Raw genomic sequence first — 19,223 nt, forward strand, 5'->3', positions numbered from 1 at the left:
TTTCAGGCTACAGGGTTTGCAGATCATGTTAATTTGTTCCAAGGCACCCTTGTAATCTGATAAATTGTTAACTATGTCATACTCGAAACCGTACCGTAGTAGTTGTTGATGAATAAAAACAAGGTCAAGAAAAGAGTTTACAGTTGGATGTTCAACCACCTGTGTTTAATCAGATGAAACAGCCATATCAATCAAAGAAAAATAAACGGCCTCTAACGACCTGTTGAAGTTAACAAGGCCCAGTCAATACAAGGCGTATTGAAATCACCTGTAGTTATAAATTATAATTATAAAATCTGTTTCTGGCTATGAATTTCGTAACATGGCAAAATAAATTTCAGAACCAGGCAGTCCATAAACAGTGCCCAATACTGTGGCAATACCAGAAACCTTTATCCGGCGCCAAACAGACTCCGAAGTCTGACTTTCTCGGAGTACTAAAAATTCGATGCCTTTTTTATTAAAGAAAGCTATGCCCCCACCTTTTCCAAATTTCCTGTTGCTCTTTGAGACCGAATAAGCTGGATAAAAAAATTTCGGAATCCGATATGGAGTTGTTTAGCCATGTTTTAGTCACGCAGATAACTGACAGATTGTGACATTTTACTAGCCGATTGAAATTGTTTAATTAGCTTCGAGCATTTATGTTCAAAAGTGCTCGTTTCTGTTCGATATCGAGTCACTCTGTGTACCTAGAAACTGTGGCACGAGGAGCCTGAACATTTGTTTTGCAAACATTCTCCCATGTGTAGCGAACGCTGTTGACTATCGGGGATTCGTGCTTCAATCTGGATTTGGCTGCTTGGTTACGAATAGCAACCGAGTGATCTCACAAATCCTTGCGGATTTGCCATACATGTGCAGAAAATTCTTCACTAATATATGTAGCGTTCCTAACTAGAACGGCAGTAGAAAAGACAATGTCAGTGAGATGGGTGTTGTCCGCCTTTTTATTCTTTCTTTGTCCTCACTTGTCCCCTAGCCCAGCTCTTTATCTTCTTTCGTGCATCCAGTGCAGACCGCTTCACTCTTCCGGACTTCTCGATTACAGCTCCTGGGGTGATGCTTGAATATGTTTCCAATAGAGGCGCACTCTATTTGACCCGAGGCTCCAGTGAACCAGACATTCTTTAATATTCCATGCTGGGATTCAGTCCTTATCACTTGAAATGGTTTGCACAATTTTGAACTCGAAGCTACAACTCCTTTCCTTACAAGCACATAGTCTCCAGGTTGTATGTCCGGCATCTCACTACTGTACCTGTTATCAAAGTTTCTCTTCATGCGGTGCTTGTAGACCTCCTGTTCTTTGACAGTTTTCCTCACTTCAGCGAGTTCAAGGTTCTCTAGGAGGCCTAGCTCACGATCTGCAGGAAGTATGGGCACTGTACCCGAAGTGGCAAAATGAGGACTACAGCCTAAACCAGTGGTGTACGATCTGTTGTGATGTTTCACAGCGGCCTCAAGACAGTACTTCCAGATACCTGCAAAGTCTGGATACATCTTCAGATACTGTTTGACGTCTTGTATGGCACGTTCTGCTAGGCCGTTCACTGTCGGGTGGTATGGAGAAGAATACTTGATCATTATCCCGTGCTCCTGTGCCCACTTTCAAACTTTGCATTCCGGAAAGCCGGCCTGTTGTCGTAGACTAGTGCCTTTGTGTGTTAAAACATTCAGCCTTGAGGAGATCTATTACGCCGTTTGCGTCGTCTTTGCCAGGTTTAGCCGCAATCGTCCTTGTGCACTCATCTATGGAGGGCAAAATAGCTTGCGTTCGCTTGACTCGTTCCCCTTTAATTTTGAGTTCCGCGAAGTCGAAACGAATTACTTCGAATGGGACGCTTGAATAATCGGGTTTTATCATACCATCTCTCGATAGGTTGAATTTAACTTTGTTCAACTGGCAGAGGTGGCATGTGCGGATGTAATGGCTGATGTACTTTTTCATGCCCGGCCATGTGAATCTCATGAGCAATTTCTTATAAGTGCGCCAGAAGGCATCATGTCCACCCGATCCAGGAGTGTCGTGGTACCGTGAAGAATGCTTGGAACCATAGTTGGTGGTACGTGATACTTCTCATTGATAAACTGGAGCTCTTCTGTACCATCCCACAGCTTAGTACAATTAATTGCCTCTGGATTCTTGCTTGATTTGTGTACAAGTAATCTTGATAGTGTGTCACCGTCGGTGAGGAGCGGGCCAGGACGATGCGAAATCGCGAAATCAAATTGTGTCCGATGGTTCACCCATTTAGCAATGCGACCTCTTGGCTGGGCCATGCTCAGAAGTTGAGTCAGTGCTTGATGGTCTGTTAAAAGTATGAATTTAGCACCTTCCAGGTATGTACGAAAGTATTGCACAGCTTTTAAGACGGCCATAGCTTCCTTTATTGTGGTAGAGTAATTGATTTCAGTGGGTTTCAGAGTATAGCTATAGTACCCTGCAACGTAGTATTTAGTTTGATCAGCTTCTTTTGAGGGTTTCTGGTATAGAACTGCACCAGTAGCTTAATGTGATGCATCTGTGTTAAGCTCGAAAGGCAGAGAAAAACCTGGTATTTGTAAGATGGGGTCCGACGATATTAGTTTTACAAGCTCACAATAGACAGTTTCATACTTCTCGTCGCATTGAAAAGGGACGTCTTTCTGAGTTAAACATCTGAGGCGTTGTGTTCTCTGTGCATAGTCTTTGATAAACGCCCTGAAGTTGCTCCTGGAATGCCCATTGCAGGAAGGCAGCGAAATGCAAGAGGAAATGGATGCGAAACGAGCACAACAAGCAAACAACGACCACCTTTTCGAAACGTGGCAGGCTAAGCTCACCCTCGGGGACCTGGAACACCAATGGCAGCTCGTCGCCAAGGCAAAGGGGGCAGTTAAAGCCAGAGGGTTATTAGACTAAGGAGCTTTCCTACCTCAGGGTGACAGCGGGCCTGGCTCGGGACACTGTTTCAGGCAATAAACCTTTTTCTCTCTCTCTCTTTCTCATGCAATTTCTGTATCACACATTGTCACCCCACTTTCAAATTAATGTTACCCAGGTTGTCCAAATCTACAATTTCTGCATAAGATGATGGTGCCATACGAAAGTAGAGTGCGTAGAAAGAGTTACGTTCACTTTGTGATAATGGTGCTATGTAAAATTGAAACATGCAAATAAAAGATCGCACATGTACATGACGAGCACAGTCATGCATGTTTTTTCGTTTCTAAGAGAGAGTGAGTGAAAGAACTTTATTTCGGTCCAGAGATGACGCAGGGAAGACCTCGGGCCTTCTATTCTACTTATTGTAGTTATTGTGATGTCATACCAACTAGCCTCATACCTCATTCTTCACTTTGTTAAATTTACTGCCTGAATCAGTGGTTCAGTGCCCTCCATTAGAGCAAGCCAGAAGGGCAACAGGAAAAGAATGAGAGGTAGTGAGCAAGCTGAATTGGAAGTGGGAAGGTTTGACTATGAGCACTTCAAAAAAGCTGCAGGCAGCCAGAATTGGCCTGAGGGATACTGGGCAACCATATCAAGCATTTTCGCGACAAGGAACACTAGAACGTCTTCCATTCACCTGGAGATGCAACAGGTAACGGTAATTTGTAAAGCGTGCTAGTCTAAGAAATGACTGGAAAGCCAGCTGATGGCAACACCACTGCCAAGTTGCATGTGAGCTTGCACAGGAAAAGCGGTGTTTAAATGTACATGGCTGTTTCAATAAATGAGTTGTAAGTCCGGTGACTATTTGTGCGTCTGCCTTCTGGTCTTGCGTGTTGGTTTTCGCTGGTTTTATTTCACTTTAAACATGAACCAACTGGCCCAGCAATTCAAGCTTTTGATTTGCCTCTGTCCGTGTATGTCTCTGCATGGAGTCGTATAGTTTTCCATTTGTTTTGTGTTGTCGAAACGTTTGCCTTGTAATTCCAGTGTGTCTTTCTGACGACCTTCTGTAGCCTGCAGGTGCTTTATTGCAGCTAAGGCTAGTCTCTACAGCAATGTGCAAAGACACACACACACTAGGTCTCCTCCTGTTTACGAAACTTCACACCATCTACAAGATGTAAACACAACACAGCGACATGTTAGCTGCTCTTCATCATTGACTGAGGGAAAAAGGTTACCTTCATGAGGTCATGCCGTCTATTCTCCATGCTGACTCACGAGGGGTCAATTTCATCTCCTGGAAAGCTGCTTGGAGAACTAGTGGTTAGGACAAATACAACACCCAGTGTATTCATGGCCTGGCAGCTCCTGTCCACAGTATGTCCATTAGATATCATTGCAGTCACTGTGGTGTGACATCGTTTCATACTGTGATCGTGACTTTTTCTGGCAACTGACCGATTCTAGTGAAGATCTTGAAAAATCCTTAATGGCTTCTTGCAGGGTAGTGTATAGGCAGTACTAGGAGCTTCAGTGCAGCCAAGCTGCTGAAGGTGAACAAAGACTGGGTAGATATCTAGGTTGACAACCAAGTACTTCAAGTCGGTGCTGAAATGATTCACTGTCTTTGGTGGTCGGATGCACTCATCAGTGATTGATAGACACTTGCCAGGGTATATACGAGAACTTTGGTACTTGTGGGTTCCACCGCAGGTTAATTGTTCACTTGAGTTATCGAACAGATGTTTGGGGCGAACATCAATTGCATTCCCATGGTCCATCTTGAAAGTGACTGTTGCAGAGAGCTTCCAGCGCAGATGTCCATGCAAATATAGACACACTAGCTGCCAACTCTGAGTTGGCTGAGGAAGAGACTGTTTTGTTCTAACGTTGAGACATATGTCACACACACCTGATGCAATCGTGCATATCTGTTCTGCTGGCACAAGGATGAAAAATGCCCAAACTTTTTGCACTGTTGACGGTTGATGCCATATGCAGGACAGTTGCATGTAGCATTCACGGTACCGCACTTCGAAAATGGTGAAGTACATGGCTGCTGCGATTAGCTGCGTTGCTCAGCCGTGTTGTATTGATTGCTCTGCCATGTTGAATTTCTGAGGCAGATTAGGTTGCTATGACAGGCTTTGTGGCCATGCAGTTGTTACTATGCTGATAACCACAGTTGTAGTTGTCTTTTAGATTACAAAGGGTAATTGCATCCATCACTTGAGGAGGTTCTGTCACCTGCAGGTCCTGAACATGCTTCTTCAAGATCTCGACAGCTCTGCAAGTAGCAACAATATATTCCAATGCCAAGTTCTGCCCACTGAACAAGCATTCACAAAGTGCTGAATCCAGTATGTCTTTCACCAATGAGGCCACCATAGAGGCAGTCCATGATGCTGATAAAGTTGCTGCATGAGCCTTGGAATCTCAGCTCAGCCACAAACTCATTGACACACTGCCCCCCCACCCCATACCATTATGAAGTGAAAGAGGGTGGGCGCTTTCATCACATTCTTGTAGAACATTTACTGTGCATCAGTGTTCAAAATATATGCCACTGTCAGAGTGAGAAGCTTCTCTGCACTATTTGGCAACTTTAGGTTGGTCCTTTGTGCTTGTGGGACCAAAGACAGGAAAAAGGAGAACAACTTTGCATGCCACATTGGGTTTGGACTTATACTCGCATGGTCCTTCATAGATGAGGTAGGAAGGTCGCCATTGCCCCCATGCGGTCACTGTGTTGCCATTTGGTTTGAAAGGCAGTGGGAGCTGGAGAAAATCTCCTACCATGCTGTGGCTGACGCGTTATGCTGTCGCTTTGGGGGACTGTTTCACTCCTTGTAGCGGGTGCCAGATAGACGGAGACGATCCAAGAGCACGTACCGCACTGTTTTATTTCAATGACAGCGAACTATATATATAGGCTGCTTGCCTATGACGTAACATAAAAATAAGACCCAAATTAGAATATGCATCCCCCATATGGAGCCCACATCAAGCATATCTAATCACCGCATTGGAAGCTGTGCAGAATCGTGCTGCCCGATTCATTCATTCCTCATACTCGTATGACGTCAGTGTTTCATCCTTGAAAGCTACATCCGGACTGCCACCCCTCTCTTTTTGTCGTCTCATTGCTAGCCTCACCCTTTATCACAAATTCTTTTATTCTCCTCTCAATCAAGCACCGTATATCGCCGCCGCTTCACGCATATCTCACCGCACCAGTCATCCCCTTCAAGTTGCCCGCCCACTATCACGTACTACTACGTTTTCAGCTTCATTATTTCTTCGAGCAGCCACGGACTGGAACGGCCTACCCCATGACATCGTCGCCATCGCTTCAACACCTGCTTTTCAAGAACACGTAACAGATCACCTTCAATGTTAAATCACCATCGCTGTTTGTTTTCCTACAAATGTAACCCCACCCCTTATCTAACACCCCCTGAAATGGGGGCCTTTAAGGAATAAAACTGAACTGAACTGAACTGAATTAATCATGTTTGACACGTGTGGCACAGCACTTCACATCACTCCTGATGCCACGTTATGTATATTACTGAGCAAAGCAAGGTGAAGAGTGAATAGATATAGTTGTCCATTGTGTCTAGGTGCCTTTGTTGTCACATGCTATGCCCAGAGTACATCGTCATGCACTTAATTCTTGGGAGAGTGGGATTGTGGTAAGAGGAGATCGGCATTAAATCACGGGAAACGGGACTCTGCGCATTTCACCACCTCTCTCCTTTTCGGTTGAAGAGTTGTAGTCTGATTTTCGGGGTTGAGTTGCCTAATTACTACTTCGAGTCATTTTAAACTTGTCCTTGTGGGCTGTGGCAACAGAGATCCCTAGAAAATCGCTTATTTACGTTCCCGCTTTAAAATTATTTCATTAGATCTTCTGAAATGCCCTCTACATTTATTCCGACATTCCCAATTAAATGTCGCCAAGATTTATAAAAATAATAGTAATGGACTACATTACGCAAAGGCAATCGCTGTGCATTGGTGAGCGTCGTTCATGCTCGTCATGAATATTTTAAAAATTTTGCAAAATGAAGTTACGTTTGTTATCTTGTAATGATGTTACCTCATCGACAATGTCTTAATGGCAGGAATTACCAATCATCATCATCATCATCAGCCTGGTTACGCCCACTGCAGGGCAAAGGCCTCTCCCATACTTCTGCAACAACCCCGGTCATGTACTAATTGTGGCCATGCCGTCCCTGCAAACTTCTTTATCTCATCCGCCCACCTAACTTTCTTCCGCCCCCTGCTACGCTTCCCTTCCCTTGGAATCCAGTCCGTAACCCTTAGTGACGATCGGTTATCTTCCCTCCTCATTACATGTCCTGCCCATGCCCATTTGTTTTTCTTGATTTCAACTAAGATGTCATTAACTTGCGTTTGTTCCCTCACCCAATCTGCCCTTTTCTTATCCCGTTACACCTATCATTCTTCTTTCCATGGCTCGTTGCGTCGTCCTCAATTTGAGTAGAACCCTTTTCGTAAGCCTCCAGGTTTCTGCCCCGTAGGTGAGTACTGGTAAGACACAGGTATTATACACTTTTTTCTTGAGGGATAGTGGCAACCTGCTGTTCATGATCTGAGAATGCCTGCCAAACGCACCCCAGCCCATTCTTATTCTTCTGATTATTTCCGTCTCATGATCCGGATCTGCCGTCACTACCTGCCCTAAGTAGATGTATTCCCTTACGACTTCCAGTGCCTCGCTGCCTATCGGAAATTGCTGTTCTCTACCGAGACTGTTAAACATTACTTTAGTTTTCTGCAGATTAATTTTTAGACCCACTCTTCTGCTTTGCCTCTCCAGGTCATTGAGCATGCATTGCAATTGGTCCCCTGAGTTACTAAGCAAGGCAATGTCATCAGCTAATCGCAAGTTACTAAGGTATTCTCCATTAACTTTTATCCCGGCATTAACTTTTATCGATGGCAGTGTTTAAAGCAGCCTATCGCTCTTGTGGGGTCCTTTCTTCGGACGAAAAGAAAAGAAAGCCCGCGAAATTTCAGAAATATCACGTGACAACGGCTCCACGCGCCATAGAGTTACATTATCAGGTATTTCTTTGTATGCGGAACGCACACATACACATTTTCACTAATTAACTAATATATGCAAAATCAATTTTTAATTACTATCTTGGGGCGCATGTTTTTATTGAAAAATTGAATCCGGGGAGTATAGTGGAAGCCATGTCTGCTTAGGATGTAATTAAAATTTGGCTAATTTAAATAATTTTTGAAAAAACAACGATTACATAGCTTGCATAAACGCACTCTTTGGAATGGCCGCCATTCGCTTAAATTTACGCATAGAGCCCGCGCTCTCCGTTATTTATTTCTTTACAACTTGCCGAAATCAACAATAACTATCGAAGTTGGCCGTACTTAGCATGGAAGCATCGTAACAAAGGGAAAACATGAGGCATTAGTGACAATAACCCAACAAATTATTAATAACCATTCATTGTAATTGACAAATGTGACTTGAACTGGCTAAAAATACAGGAGCGTTAATGTACTATAATTAAATTTTAATATATAAATGATGCACACTTCCTAATAGAATTTCTCATTGACAGTCTGTTTAGTCGAAACAAGTTCTCTGTGTACAAATTCAAAAACACCGATCAAAAAAAAAAGAAAGAAAACGATGATCATCGTCGTCACACGTGCGCGCTTGCTGTATATATATAGTCATTCATAAGAAGCCAACGAACACTGACACCAAGGTCAACATGGGGGAAATTACTTGTGCTACATGCGAAGGTTTCGGGTTCGGTTCCCACCTGCGGCACGTAGTTTTTTCATCCACTTTAATTTCAATTAATTTATCATTTCTTCATTTCATTTATTACGCACAAGTAATTTCCCCTATGTTGTCCTTGGTGTCAGTGTCACTGTCTCCGTTATGTTTGCTTTGTGAGATTATACCGCGTGAAGCTTCGCGAGTAAGTCGACGTCACTCGCCACAGCGAAGCACCCGATTGCGTTGACGGCATCGCTGCCACTATGGGCTCCGCGCTGTCGCACGGGCCACATGCCGTAGCGGCGACAAGACCTGTACCGAGGAGGGCAAGCATCCGCACCACTCTGCCGCGTCGCCTAGCGCCCTTTCGTCGGACGATGAGGACGGGGGCACCTGGCGTGCACTGCCGTACGCTCTCGCCTGCCGCAAGATGAGAGCCAGGTCGCTGCCGTTGCCCACGCTTCTCGGCATGCCGCGGGATTCATGGCGCACCCTCGGCTGGGAGCCGTCGTCGGGCGCCGTGCACAGTTGGCGTGCGGTGCAGGCTTGTCGGAGGCGTCGCCGTAAACTGCGGCACCTTTCGCGCATCCCTTGTGAAAGCACGTCGTCCGTGGGGTATCCAAATCCCGTGTCCGGGCGATTCGTACGCGAAATACGTCTACGAGGGGTCTCACTCGGATACCCAATTAAAGGTACCTAATTAAGGATACGCCCGTGGATGCCCCACCTGAATCACTTTTGCGCGCATAAACATGGGGCGCCGCGGGATATTCCAGTTTCTACGCGAGAGAATGCCTTTTCCGATGCGTTCGAATGCGCACCAACTTATCGCGTCTCGGTGCTCACGTGCTATACTGTATGCGTACGTCATCCGACAACATTGACCTTACGGTTTTCGCTTACGCGAATGGCACTACAGGCACTTCGCGGAGAGTCGAGGATCAGGGCTCCCAGTAGTGGCACGCGGAACTTATGCTTGCGCGTGCGCGCACCAGGCACGTATCGGGCCTTGCCGAGTGGCTTCTGAGCGCGCCCAAAGTTGGCGTGTGCCCCCTCCACACAAAAGCACCCGAACCGAACTTGAATTCTGCACGTGCGGAGTGCCGTTGACGCTGTACAGGGTGTCCCTTGTCATGCACCGGGTCATGTGCGTGGTGTTTCAGCGAACGCTTTCAAGAATCCTTAAAAGTTGCCTGTGGCAGATATCACAATCCTAGTTCATGAGCCGGTCTACTCGAAGCGGCGGACAACACTTGCACAAAAGATTGAGAGGCAAAATCGAATAATTAATGAAAATTTCACGAATGAAATTTTCTTATAATTACATTGTTGCCCAAATTGCAATTTACAAATTCTAGCCGTGGAGTTCGCAAGGCAGATCCAGTTGGAACAAATTTTCAAGGTGACACCAGTTTCGAGATATAAATTCCCGATCTTTGCGGAGAAATGCATTGGCGTTCCCGTTCCAGCCTGGTTGTCTATGTACACTTCAATTACCCCTTGCTTGGTTGCCAACTTTGTTAAACTTTTTCTTTCTTTCTTTCTTTCTTTCTTTATCGATACTGTCCGCCCTTTATTTAGGGCCATTACAGAAGTGGAGAAAAAATAGTAAAACAAGCAATGTCAACACATCTGATTCAGGCAGGGCGTACAATACTTCTGAATACAACGTGCAAAAAAGAAATTGCATTGCATATACATTGTAATAGAGCAAGCAGAAAAAACCAATCAATGTACCTTGAGGCATGTAAAGTAGGAACAACATACACCGATAATAACAAAATCATTAGATCAGATGATTCAGAAAGTCAGATAATTACCGCACCGCGAATAAATAATGGCATGCAAATTACTCAGAAAATTATTTCAAGAGGCAGACTTAACTACGAAATAGGGAAGCATGTTCCACTCTTTTATCGTTCTGGGAAAGAAGCTATATTTAAATGTGTCATTACTGGTTACAGGAGGGGAAATATACATGCTGTGGCGATGTCTAGAAGATTCATTAGTATAAATTTCAAGATAGTTCGTCCTATTAATTTTTATTTCATTATGGATAATAAGGAACAGGAACTTCAGTTTATCACACTTTGTCCTTAATTCTAAATTAGAAAGATTTGCAAGCTGACATAGTTTTGAAAGGGAGTGAAGTCGACCATATTTGTTGAAGATGAACCGAGAAGCTGAATCCTTTCCAGTTTCTTATGGTTTTTCTCTGTAAGGATCCCAGACAATTTTCGCGTACTCAATGATTGGTCTGACCAGTGTTCTGCAGGCCAAGTTTTTTACTTCAGAGGTTTATCAATGTAAATTTCGCTCTAGGCTCTAAAGCGCATTATTCGCCTTCTTACTTACTTCCTCGACGTGCCTATTCCAGCTTAAGTCCACTTCTAAATAATAATCCCAAATATTTGTGCTCCTCTACCTTTTTAAGCTTGTTGCCACGTATACTATAAGGAAATTGCAGGATCTTCCTTTTTCTTCTAATAGACATGCTTACTGATTTAGTTGGGTTTATAACCATTTGCCAGTCAGAACACCATTTCATAATGCTATCAAGGTTGCATTGCAATTTAATTTGGTCACTGGAAGTTTGTATATCATTATAAACAAAGTCGGCTGCGAATAGTCCTATTGAAAGAGAAATATGGTGTGTCAGGTCGTTAATGAAAATAAGAAATAGAAGAGGTCCTAGAACACTTCCCTCAGGTACTCCAGATATCACCGGTTGAAGACTGGACCTATGCTCGTTTACTTGAACGTACAGCTGACGGCACTGTAATTACGAGGTAAACCACTTTGTGAGGTTAGGATTCTTAAACACAGTATTAATTTTGCACAAAAGTTCGGAGTGGGAAACTTTATCGAATGCTTTGGCAAAATCCAAATAAGTGAGGTCCATCTGTCCACGGGAATTTATCGTTTGTGAAGTGTCATGAACCAATTCAACTATTTCAGAGATCGTAAATAGTCCTTTACGGAATCCATGCTGCACTGGGGGTAACAAGTTATACATTTCAAGGTATTTTGACAAGTGTTTGGATATGATATGTTCCAGAAGTTTAGATCATGTACTTGTGAGGGAAATTGGTCGGTGTATGCTAATGTCTGAAGTGTTCCCGGTTTTATGAACTGGTACTATTCTCGCCAGTTTCCATGCGGTAGGGAAAGAACCATTCAATACTGAGGAATGAAATATATTTTTAAGGAACTTAGACACCCATTCAGCATACCTCACTAAGAATTCATTTGGAATATCGTCTGGTCCAGGGCTCTTTTTAGTGTTTATATTGAGCAAATGGTTTAGAACACCTTTCTCAGTTATCTCAATATTCGAAATGGGAGGGCGGCCAGAGGATTCGCATACGCTAGGGACTCCATCATCATCCTTTGTATAAACCGACGAAAAGTATAGATTAAATTGATCAGCCCTTTCAGCGTCATTAATTTTGGGATTAGAACAGTACTGCTTATTGTGCAGATTTACATATCGCCGAAACTTAGCCAGTGCTTCTGAGAGGAAGTTCTTCAATGTTACATTGTAAGATTGGTCTTTCGCCTCCTTAATTAGCCGCTTCAATTCCTGCCTCATTTTTCGAATTGAAGTTTCGTCATCTGTATACTTATTTTGAGAGCATGCTTCCCGTTTTCTTTTGATTTCCCTTTTCCCTGAATGTTTTTTCGGTTCATCCACGGATTTTTCTTTCCGCATTTTTTTTTCTCCTTAGGAACAAATTTATCCATGCAATGAGTTACTGCACTGTAGAAGAAATTCCACAAATCATCAATGCCCACATCCGATTGATACAAGTAGATAAGTGCATCAGAGGAGCTTTCGAGATAGTCTAAGACACTCACATCATCTGCGGATTGAAAATTCCAAACTCTTTTCTATGGGCTACCCTATGAGGGAGATTGAGACATACTGCAAGTAGCTATTGGAATATTGTGGTCTGATATTCCGTCCTCTGCATGGCAATCCGTCAAAAGCCCTACCAACCCATGGGACACTAAAGTAAGATCCAAAATAGTAAGTATTACCACACAGTCTGGTGGGTTCTCCTGCAATTTGCTCTAAATCATAAAAGAACGCCAAGTCCAAAAGAAGCTCGCAACTAGCCACGTCGACCTCCCCGGGTGAGTATGAGCTCCAATTCATTCCCGGTAAGTTGAAGTCGCCCAGAAGAATGATATCGTCTCCTTCTCGAAAATTTCTTTCCATACATTCCCGTAGGCTGTTCATTCCATCAGGTGAAGTATCTGGGGCCCTATATACACCTCCAATGTAAACTGTTCGATCAGCAAGCTTAGTTTTAATCCATACAGCTTCGATACTATCCGATTGTTGAAGGGTAGTATACAATATGCTTTGCTTAACTAATATGGCTACTCCTCCACCTCTTCCTCCTCGACCCCTTCTAAATGCTTTGTAACCAATTGGCACAACTTCGGCGCCTCTGATAATGCTATGTAACCATGTCTCCGTTATAACAATAACGTCAGGTTCATGTTCCAAGACCACAACTTCCAATGCATCGGTTTCGTTTATTATGCGCCGCGCATTTATGTTTATAATCTTAAAGCCATCCTGTTTACCTTGTTGGAGTCAATTGCCAGTTTCAATTACCCTCGAAATTTGGTACCTCAACTTTCTATCCTCATCGCATCCATACAATATATCATTCATTTTCAGTTTATCAAGGACCAGTTTGGCCCTACGACCTTCTTTTATTTCCTCGGCACATGAGTCCCACAGTTTCTTCCTAATTTTCACTACACGTTTGGAGAAATCTTCGCTAATGATTGTCTCTGTATCTTTAAGCTTGGTACAATTGCTCAAAAATCCTTACTTTCTCCCTGAAGTCCGCTAGTCGAAAGATAATTGGGCGCTTTCTACAAGGTGTTTTCTTTCCGAGCCTGTGAATTCTTTCAGTGGGTGAGAAAATGTTCCAAAAGCCAGGGGAACTCATGCTTCAAAGTGTTGTTTTCACTGGCTTTACTTAACGAAAAATAACAAAAACATAGACGTTTCGCCACCTATGCGGGTGGCATCGTCAGTACACAATGGCAACAAATGAGAAATACATCCTATTTACCTATGAAACTGCCGTAAACATCCGGCAGGGGGCCACGGTTAGAATTGCATGAAGATTGATTACGACGGATGAACCATGATTCTGCGAACTTTCTTGGGCCCCATCGGTGTTCCCGTGCTAGTGTGGTTACATTGTAAAAATCGAACATGTGTCCCTTTGATAAACAATGATCAACCAATTCCATCTTGGCACGTGTAGCATGGGTGGCGTCCGTAGCATCTCTTAAATGTTCCTTGATTGGAGTGCGACGTCGCCGCCCCGTCTCGCCAATGTAGCTGGCACCACAGTCCGAGCAGTCGACCTTGTAGACACCACTTTGTTCGTCCGGAGGTGTGCGGTCCTTTGGCTTCGGGAACACGTTTCCCAATGTGTAGGAGGGTTTGAACACAGTTCGAACACCCAAAGGCCGTAAAGCCCTGCGCACTGCTTCTGATACACCGCGGACATACGGAATGCACACAAAGGAAGCTGGCCTTTCAGCCTTGCTCTCGCGGGGTTTTCGCATGCGGCGCTGCGTATCATTGACGAAGTGCTCAGGGTAACTCCGTTTATGCAAAAAGCGGCAACATTCGGTAATTCTTGCTCCCTCAAAGTTTGCGTTGACGAGAGCACATGGCAACGAGACAGGAGCGTATGCACCACGGCATGTTTGTGTTCTATAGGGTGGTGAGAGTCAAAACTCGGCACACTCCCGCTATCGCAAGATTTGCGATACACGGCTGTCTCCACCGAACCTCCGTCGCTCCGTCGTACCAGCACGTCTAGAAAGGCTAGGCTGCCACTATTCTCCGTCTCGCATGTAAATTGAATGGCATGATGGATGGCATTAAGCGCCTCATGCATGGCATGCAGGTTTTTCTTTTCGACAATCACAAAGGGGTCATCTACATAGCGACAGTACATTTTGACATGGAAGGGCAAGGACGTTATCACAGCCGTTTCCACGTGTTGCATTAACAGATCAGCCACGATTACAGAAACAGGACTACCCATCGGGACGCCTTCTATCTGGTGATATATGGTACCGGCAAACGAGAAATATGTTTGCTTCAAGCAGAACCTAAGCAGAATCATGATGTCGTCAACAGTCGGGGAAGTACGGCTTTCTGACGTACAGTCATCCTGCAGGCGTTTCTCAATAATATCCGTAGCCAATGCTGTCGGCCCATTCGTGAACAAGGACACGACATCGTAGGATAGCTTACTTGCACCTTCAGAGTGTCTCTAAACACTTCTTCAGTGACTTTCTCCATCAGTGCTACTTCATTCTCCTGCGCGCCTTCTTGCATGCCTCCAATTCATAAATTATTTCTTCTAGAACTGTTGTCCAAATCGGCCACCTGTCTAACAAGGCTCGTCGCGCTTTCATCCCACCTGTCAAGAAGCGCTTCAACGTTTGTAAGCCTGAGCTGAGTATCGTTAAAGCTTTGTAGTTTCTGTTCAATTGCAAGTCGATTTTGCATTTCAAGCATTCTCGTTTCAGAGCTAGCCTGATTTGTCTGAACCTCAGTGAGTTTCGACAGGATCTCTTTCTGGTTCGGGATTTCATTTGCAAACATCGCTTCCGTTACCGGTCCAGAATTTTCTTCTACATCGCCCGACAACTTAAGCAGCAAAACCACTAATGATATACACTCCGAAAAGTTGCATGATAAAGTGTGTGGGCACGGCAACACTATAAAAGACAAAGGTCGTCACTACGGAAGCAGTATTTTGTCTGACTATCCTGCACAAGGAGCGGTATGTTGGGTGACATAGTCACGGCTGTGTTGCCGTGCCCACTGAAGCTGTCCCTCGGCGAGCTCCAATTTATAGGCAGCAGCAGGTCCTTGTTGGGGGCGGATACCGTGGTCATTGTGATCGACAAAGACGCGCTGAAGGCGGCTTCCACGTGTGGCGTCGGCAGCAGTGCCGTGCAGCTTTCCGTGAACGATGTAGCGTAATCGCTGTCCGGGTTCATGCGCGTCGATGCGATAATGCTGCAGCGAAGCTCCGAGCATCCACCGCCCGACAGGGATGTCATCCCGTTGAAGGCATTGCACGCATGCAAGACCTGCACAAAGAGCGGTATGTCGGGTGACACGTTTGGGTGGGCACGGCTGTGTTGCCGTGCTTATTCAGAAAGCCATTCCTCATTCGTGTCCGCGCTTTTGATGTGCGGCGATATTTGTGCACTTTAGCCGCCCATTTCTTCTCATCCGTGTTCCCGAGTCTTTTTTCAAAACTACTTTGCTCTGCTCTTCTACGACTTCAAAAGAAGCCCAACCCATGTCGCCCTACGTTGCTCCTCTTGTTGCTTCACCGTGGACCCCTATAACGCCAAACGGTCCACGTATGTTCGGTTAACATCCAAACCCGACAAGATGTCTGATTTTAAGCACAGAATCGCATTTTCGAACGTTAGCGCTGGTGCCATTACTACGTTTCCAAGTTCCTGGCATCACTTCTCATTTATTGTAGCCTCAAAGTGCTCTATCTTTCATTATTGCTGCATTCCGCTTTCTCATCATCCTCAAGTTATCTTGGTGGTTGTTCGAGTATATGTCTTCCCTTTGTTTATGTCTATAAGCTTGACTGTGTCTTGCTGTTGAACTGATAACACGTCATTACTCGACTTTTGATTAAAGATAATAATTCCCGATTTCTCGGCTCAAATTAAGGCCTACGTTTGAATCTCAAGTCTCTGTGAATCGCTTGCATTGTCCGCTGTAGTCGAAAAAATACATGTCGCGCAGAGGGCAATGTCGTCCGGTGGTGATACAAGAAAACAATCAATGCATGACGTCACCGAACGCTCGTAATTGATGCAAGCGCACACGGTGTCGCGTGCGCTTTCACCACTTAGAGTATTCCAATGCGCGCCTCTCTCGCCTCTCTCGCTGCGGACGGCGCCAACAGCGCGAAACCGAGCACAGAGCAATAACAAAAGCTAGCGCTGTACAGAATTGATTCACTCTCAGAGTACCATTACTTAATTCCTTGCTGTGGTTTCGTACTTCGCTGTGCCACGGACGGCCAAAGCAACCATGGAAGAGCACGCTGCTGAACAACTGCTCGATGCCCATCTTTTAGAGAGTTTTCGATGGTGAATCTCTGAGACTTCTTAAAAAAAAAAAAGAAAAGAAAAGTACTACTCCGGAGAATTCGTCTGCACCTTAACAACCTCATAACCGTGTTAACTAGACGATGATCCTACAACAACTCGTCGAGCAGCCGAAACAACAAGCGCACAAAGCGTGCCGTGCGCATCGCGCCGCCCAGCGGAAGCGTGAAATCTGAGAATAGCGCGCGAGGAGTGCTTGTGGGCTCAGACGTTCTTGTGGCTTTCTTTACTACTCTTTCGCTGTCTTCATTGCCCGAAATTTCAGAACAGTTTCAGAACAGAACAGTAATTCGAAACGGCCCAAGCGTCTCAACGCTCTGGCTAGCACGCCAGAAATTCATAAGGGCGTTCCGTGCCGATTGCTGATGCATGTGTCCGTTGCGTGATGATCTCAGTGTCGGGCCTCTGTGCTAGAGGCCCCGTGTTCGAATCCTGCCGTCGTGCAGCATTAATAATGTCTATTTAATTATTTATCGCGCGTTATCTTGTTGAAAATTACGAGATTACAAAGTCACGAGGCCGCTTAAAGCCAGAAGGCTATGCACTGCCCATTATCCCCGTGCTGAGTTAACCGCCTCGCCCGCAGCTCCCGTAGACGCTAACGCTGGCGTTCCCGCTGGTAAACTCGACGGCGCGGCCCAGTAACAGGCAACCAGCCGCTGAGATTGTTTGATGGCGCTGCTGTCCCATGCGCACTGTAGGGTGCCTCGAAGGTCCTCCTCGCCAGATGGGAAGAGGTGCGCATGGTGCGTAGTCGCATGGTTCGTTGAAAATAATAGTTAGTGTGTTGAAAATAATAATTTCGGCTCTAGTCTGTGTATTTGACCCCCAGGCAGAATATCTGCCCGCACCAACCACCCCATTCGCCCTTACGTCGTACACAGGGGCGTAGCCAGGGGGGGGGCTTATGGGGCTTCAGCCCCCCCCGAAATTTTTTCGTGCTGTCCATGCACCGCTGACCGAAGCGACCCCCGGCGCTGGAAATCACTCTGAATTTGGTCTAGAGTGTCTTTTTGACGCTCGAAAAGACATTTAACCGCGAAGATTGCGAACTCGGGCTGGATTTCGTGGAAACGCCCATACACCGGCAGTCACATAACGCGAAGCAGTTTCATCCGAGCACAAAGTTTCAAGGGCGCTTTGATGGTGGGCGGGCTCGCCGCGGTATCTCACTGAAGCCACGGAATCTATGGAGCAAATGGATATGAATTGCGAAACTTTATGGGTATAAATCTCATAAGCCCTTGATGTGAAACGTGCATTGACATTTCCGAAGTTGTGCTTTAAATTTTCAATTGCGGAACTTTGTGGGTTTAATGTTGTTATAAACATCTGACGCCAAAGGTCCATTGACTTTTCTAAAGTCTTACATCGGAACATACAACGAGACAAGCCAAATCAACACACTAGCAGACGAGTTGACAAAGCACGCAGCAAGGTCCAATGAGACGATGTGTTGGGGTGGTTCATTTGTGCCGTCATGTCACATAAAAAAATATCAACACTTTTTTAACCTACGCCAGAACATCTATGTCAAGACACTAAAGCCAGCCAAAGTAACTGCGTTCTTACTTATTTTTTCTAATTTGACTTTTTCTCGCCGAGGACACATTGAGCCTCTTCAATTTTTTTTGTATTCAATTCAATTCAATTTTGTATTAAATTTTGTACTCTTCAATTTTCGCATTTGTATATCCCATTGTATCTTTGCATTTCTAATGTATGAGGGCGAGTCAACTGAAAGTGCGCCTACCCTAACCGCGCAATAATGGTTCGGTTCATTATCTGCGAGGCGTGCGCGTAGGAGAACGACATGTCTCATTTACAAAAGTGACACGCAGGTGTGAAGATAAATGTTCTTTAATGCTCTCATAAACTGGGTTGAATATGGTTGCGTCACATAATGGACACTTCAAAAGTTGAACAGCTCGGTGTCGCGAAGTTTTTGACAGCTAAAGGTGTTTCCAAAACAGAAATTAATCGCCGTATGGCTGCCGTTTACGTTGAACACGGCATTTCATTGACCACTGTGAAACGTTGGAGCAAACGGTTTAAAGGACGTTGTAAACACATTCCAAGACCGGGCCAAAACCGTCGTGCATTCAGCCCCCACACAATTTCAAAGGTTCATGAGCTGATGAAACAAGAACGGACGATAAGCATCGATGAACTGGCAGACCGTCTGAACATCAGTCATGGTTCGGTTCACGCCATAATTCATGAGCTTCTCGGTTATCGGCTCTTTGGTGCGCAATGGATCCCCAAGATTTTGATCCATCGAGAGAAGACGGAGAAGTTTCGCGCTGCCTTGACTCATCTGATCGGGTATCACAATGAGGATGACGACTTCTTGTTTCC

The 19,223-nt window shown here is 44.9% G+C and overlaps 1 protein-coding gene across 4 annotated transcripts in view; it reads left to right on the forward strand.

Annotated features, from left to right (window-relative positions):
• The window catches only part of LOC139056313 (uncharacterized), an 82,194-nt gene that overhangs the window by 19,752 nt on the left and 43,219 nt on the right, over window positions 1-19,223 (forward strand). The window contains exon 5 of one of the 4 annotated variants that reach the window (XM_070534469.1): window positions 2,735-2,984. The exons of the other annotated variants lie outside the window; for them this stretch is intronic. Within the exon in view, the coding sequence (XP_070390570.1) occupies window positions 2,735-2,905 (171 nt within the window). The 3' untranslated portion in view covers window positions 2,906-2,984. Of the gene's footprint in view, window positions 1-2,734; window positions 2,985-19,223 lie in introns of those variants that run through there. 4 annotated transcript variants of the gene reach the window in all.

The sequence above is a fragment of the Dermacentor albipictus genome, chromosome 2, assembly GCF_038994185.2.
Source record: "Dermacentor albipictus isolate Rhodes 1998 colony chromosome 2, USDA_Dalb.pri_finalv2, whole genome shotgun sequence".
In the NCBI taxonomy this organism is placed as follows: Eukaryota; Metazoa; Arthropoda; class Arachnida; order Ixodida; family Ixodidae; genus Dermacentor; species Dermacentor albipictus.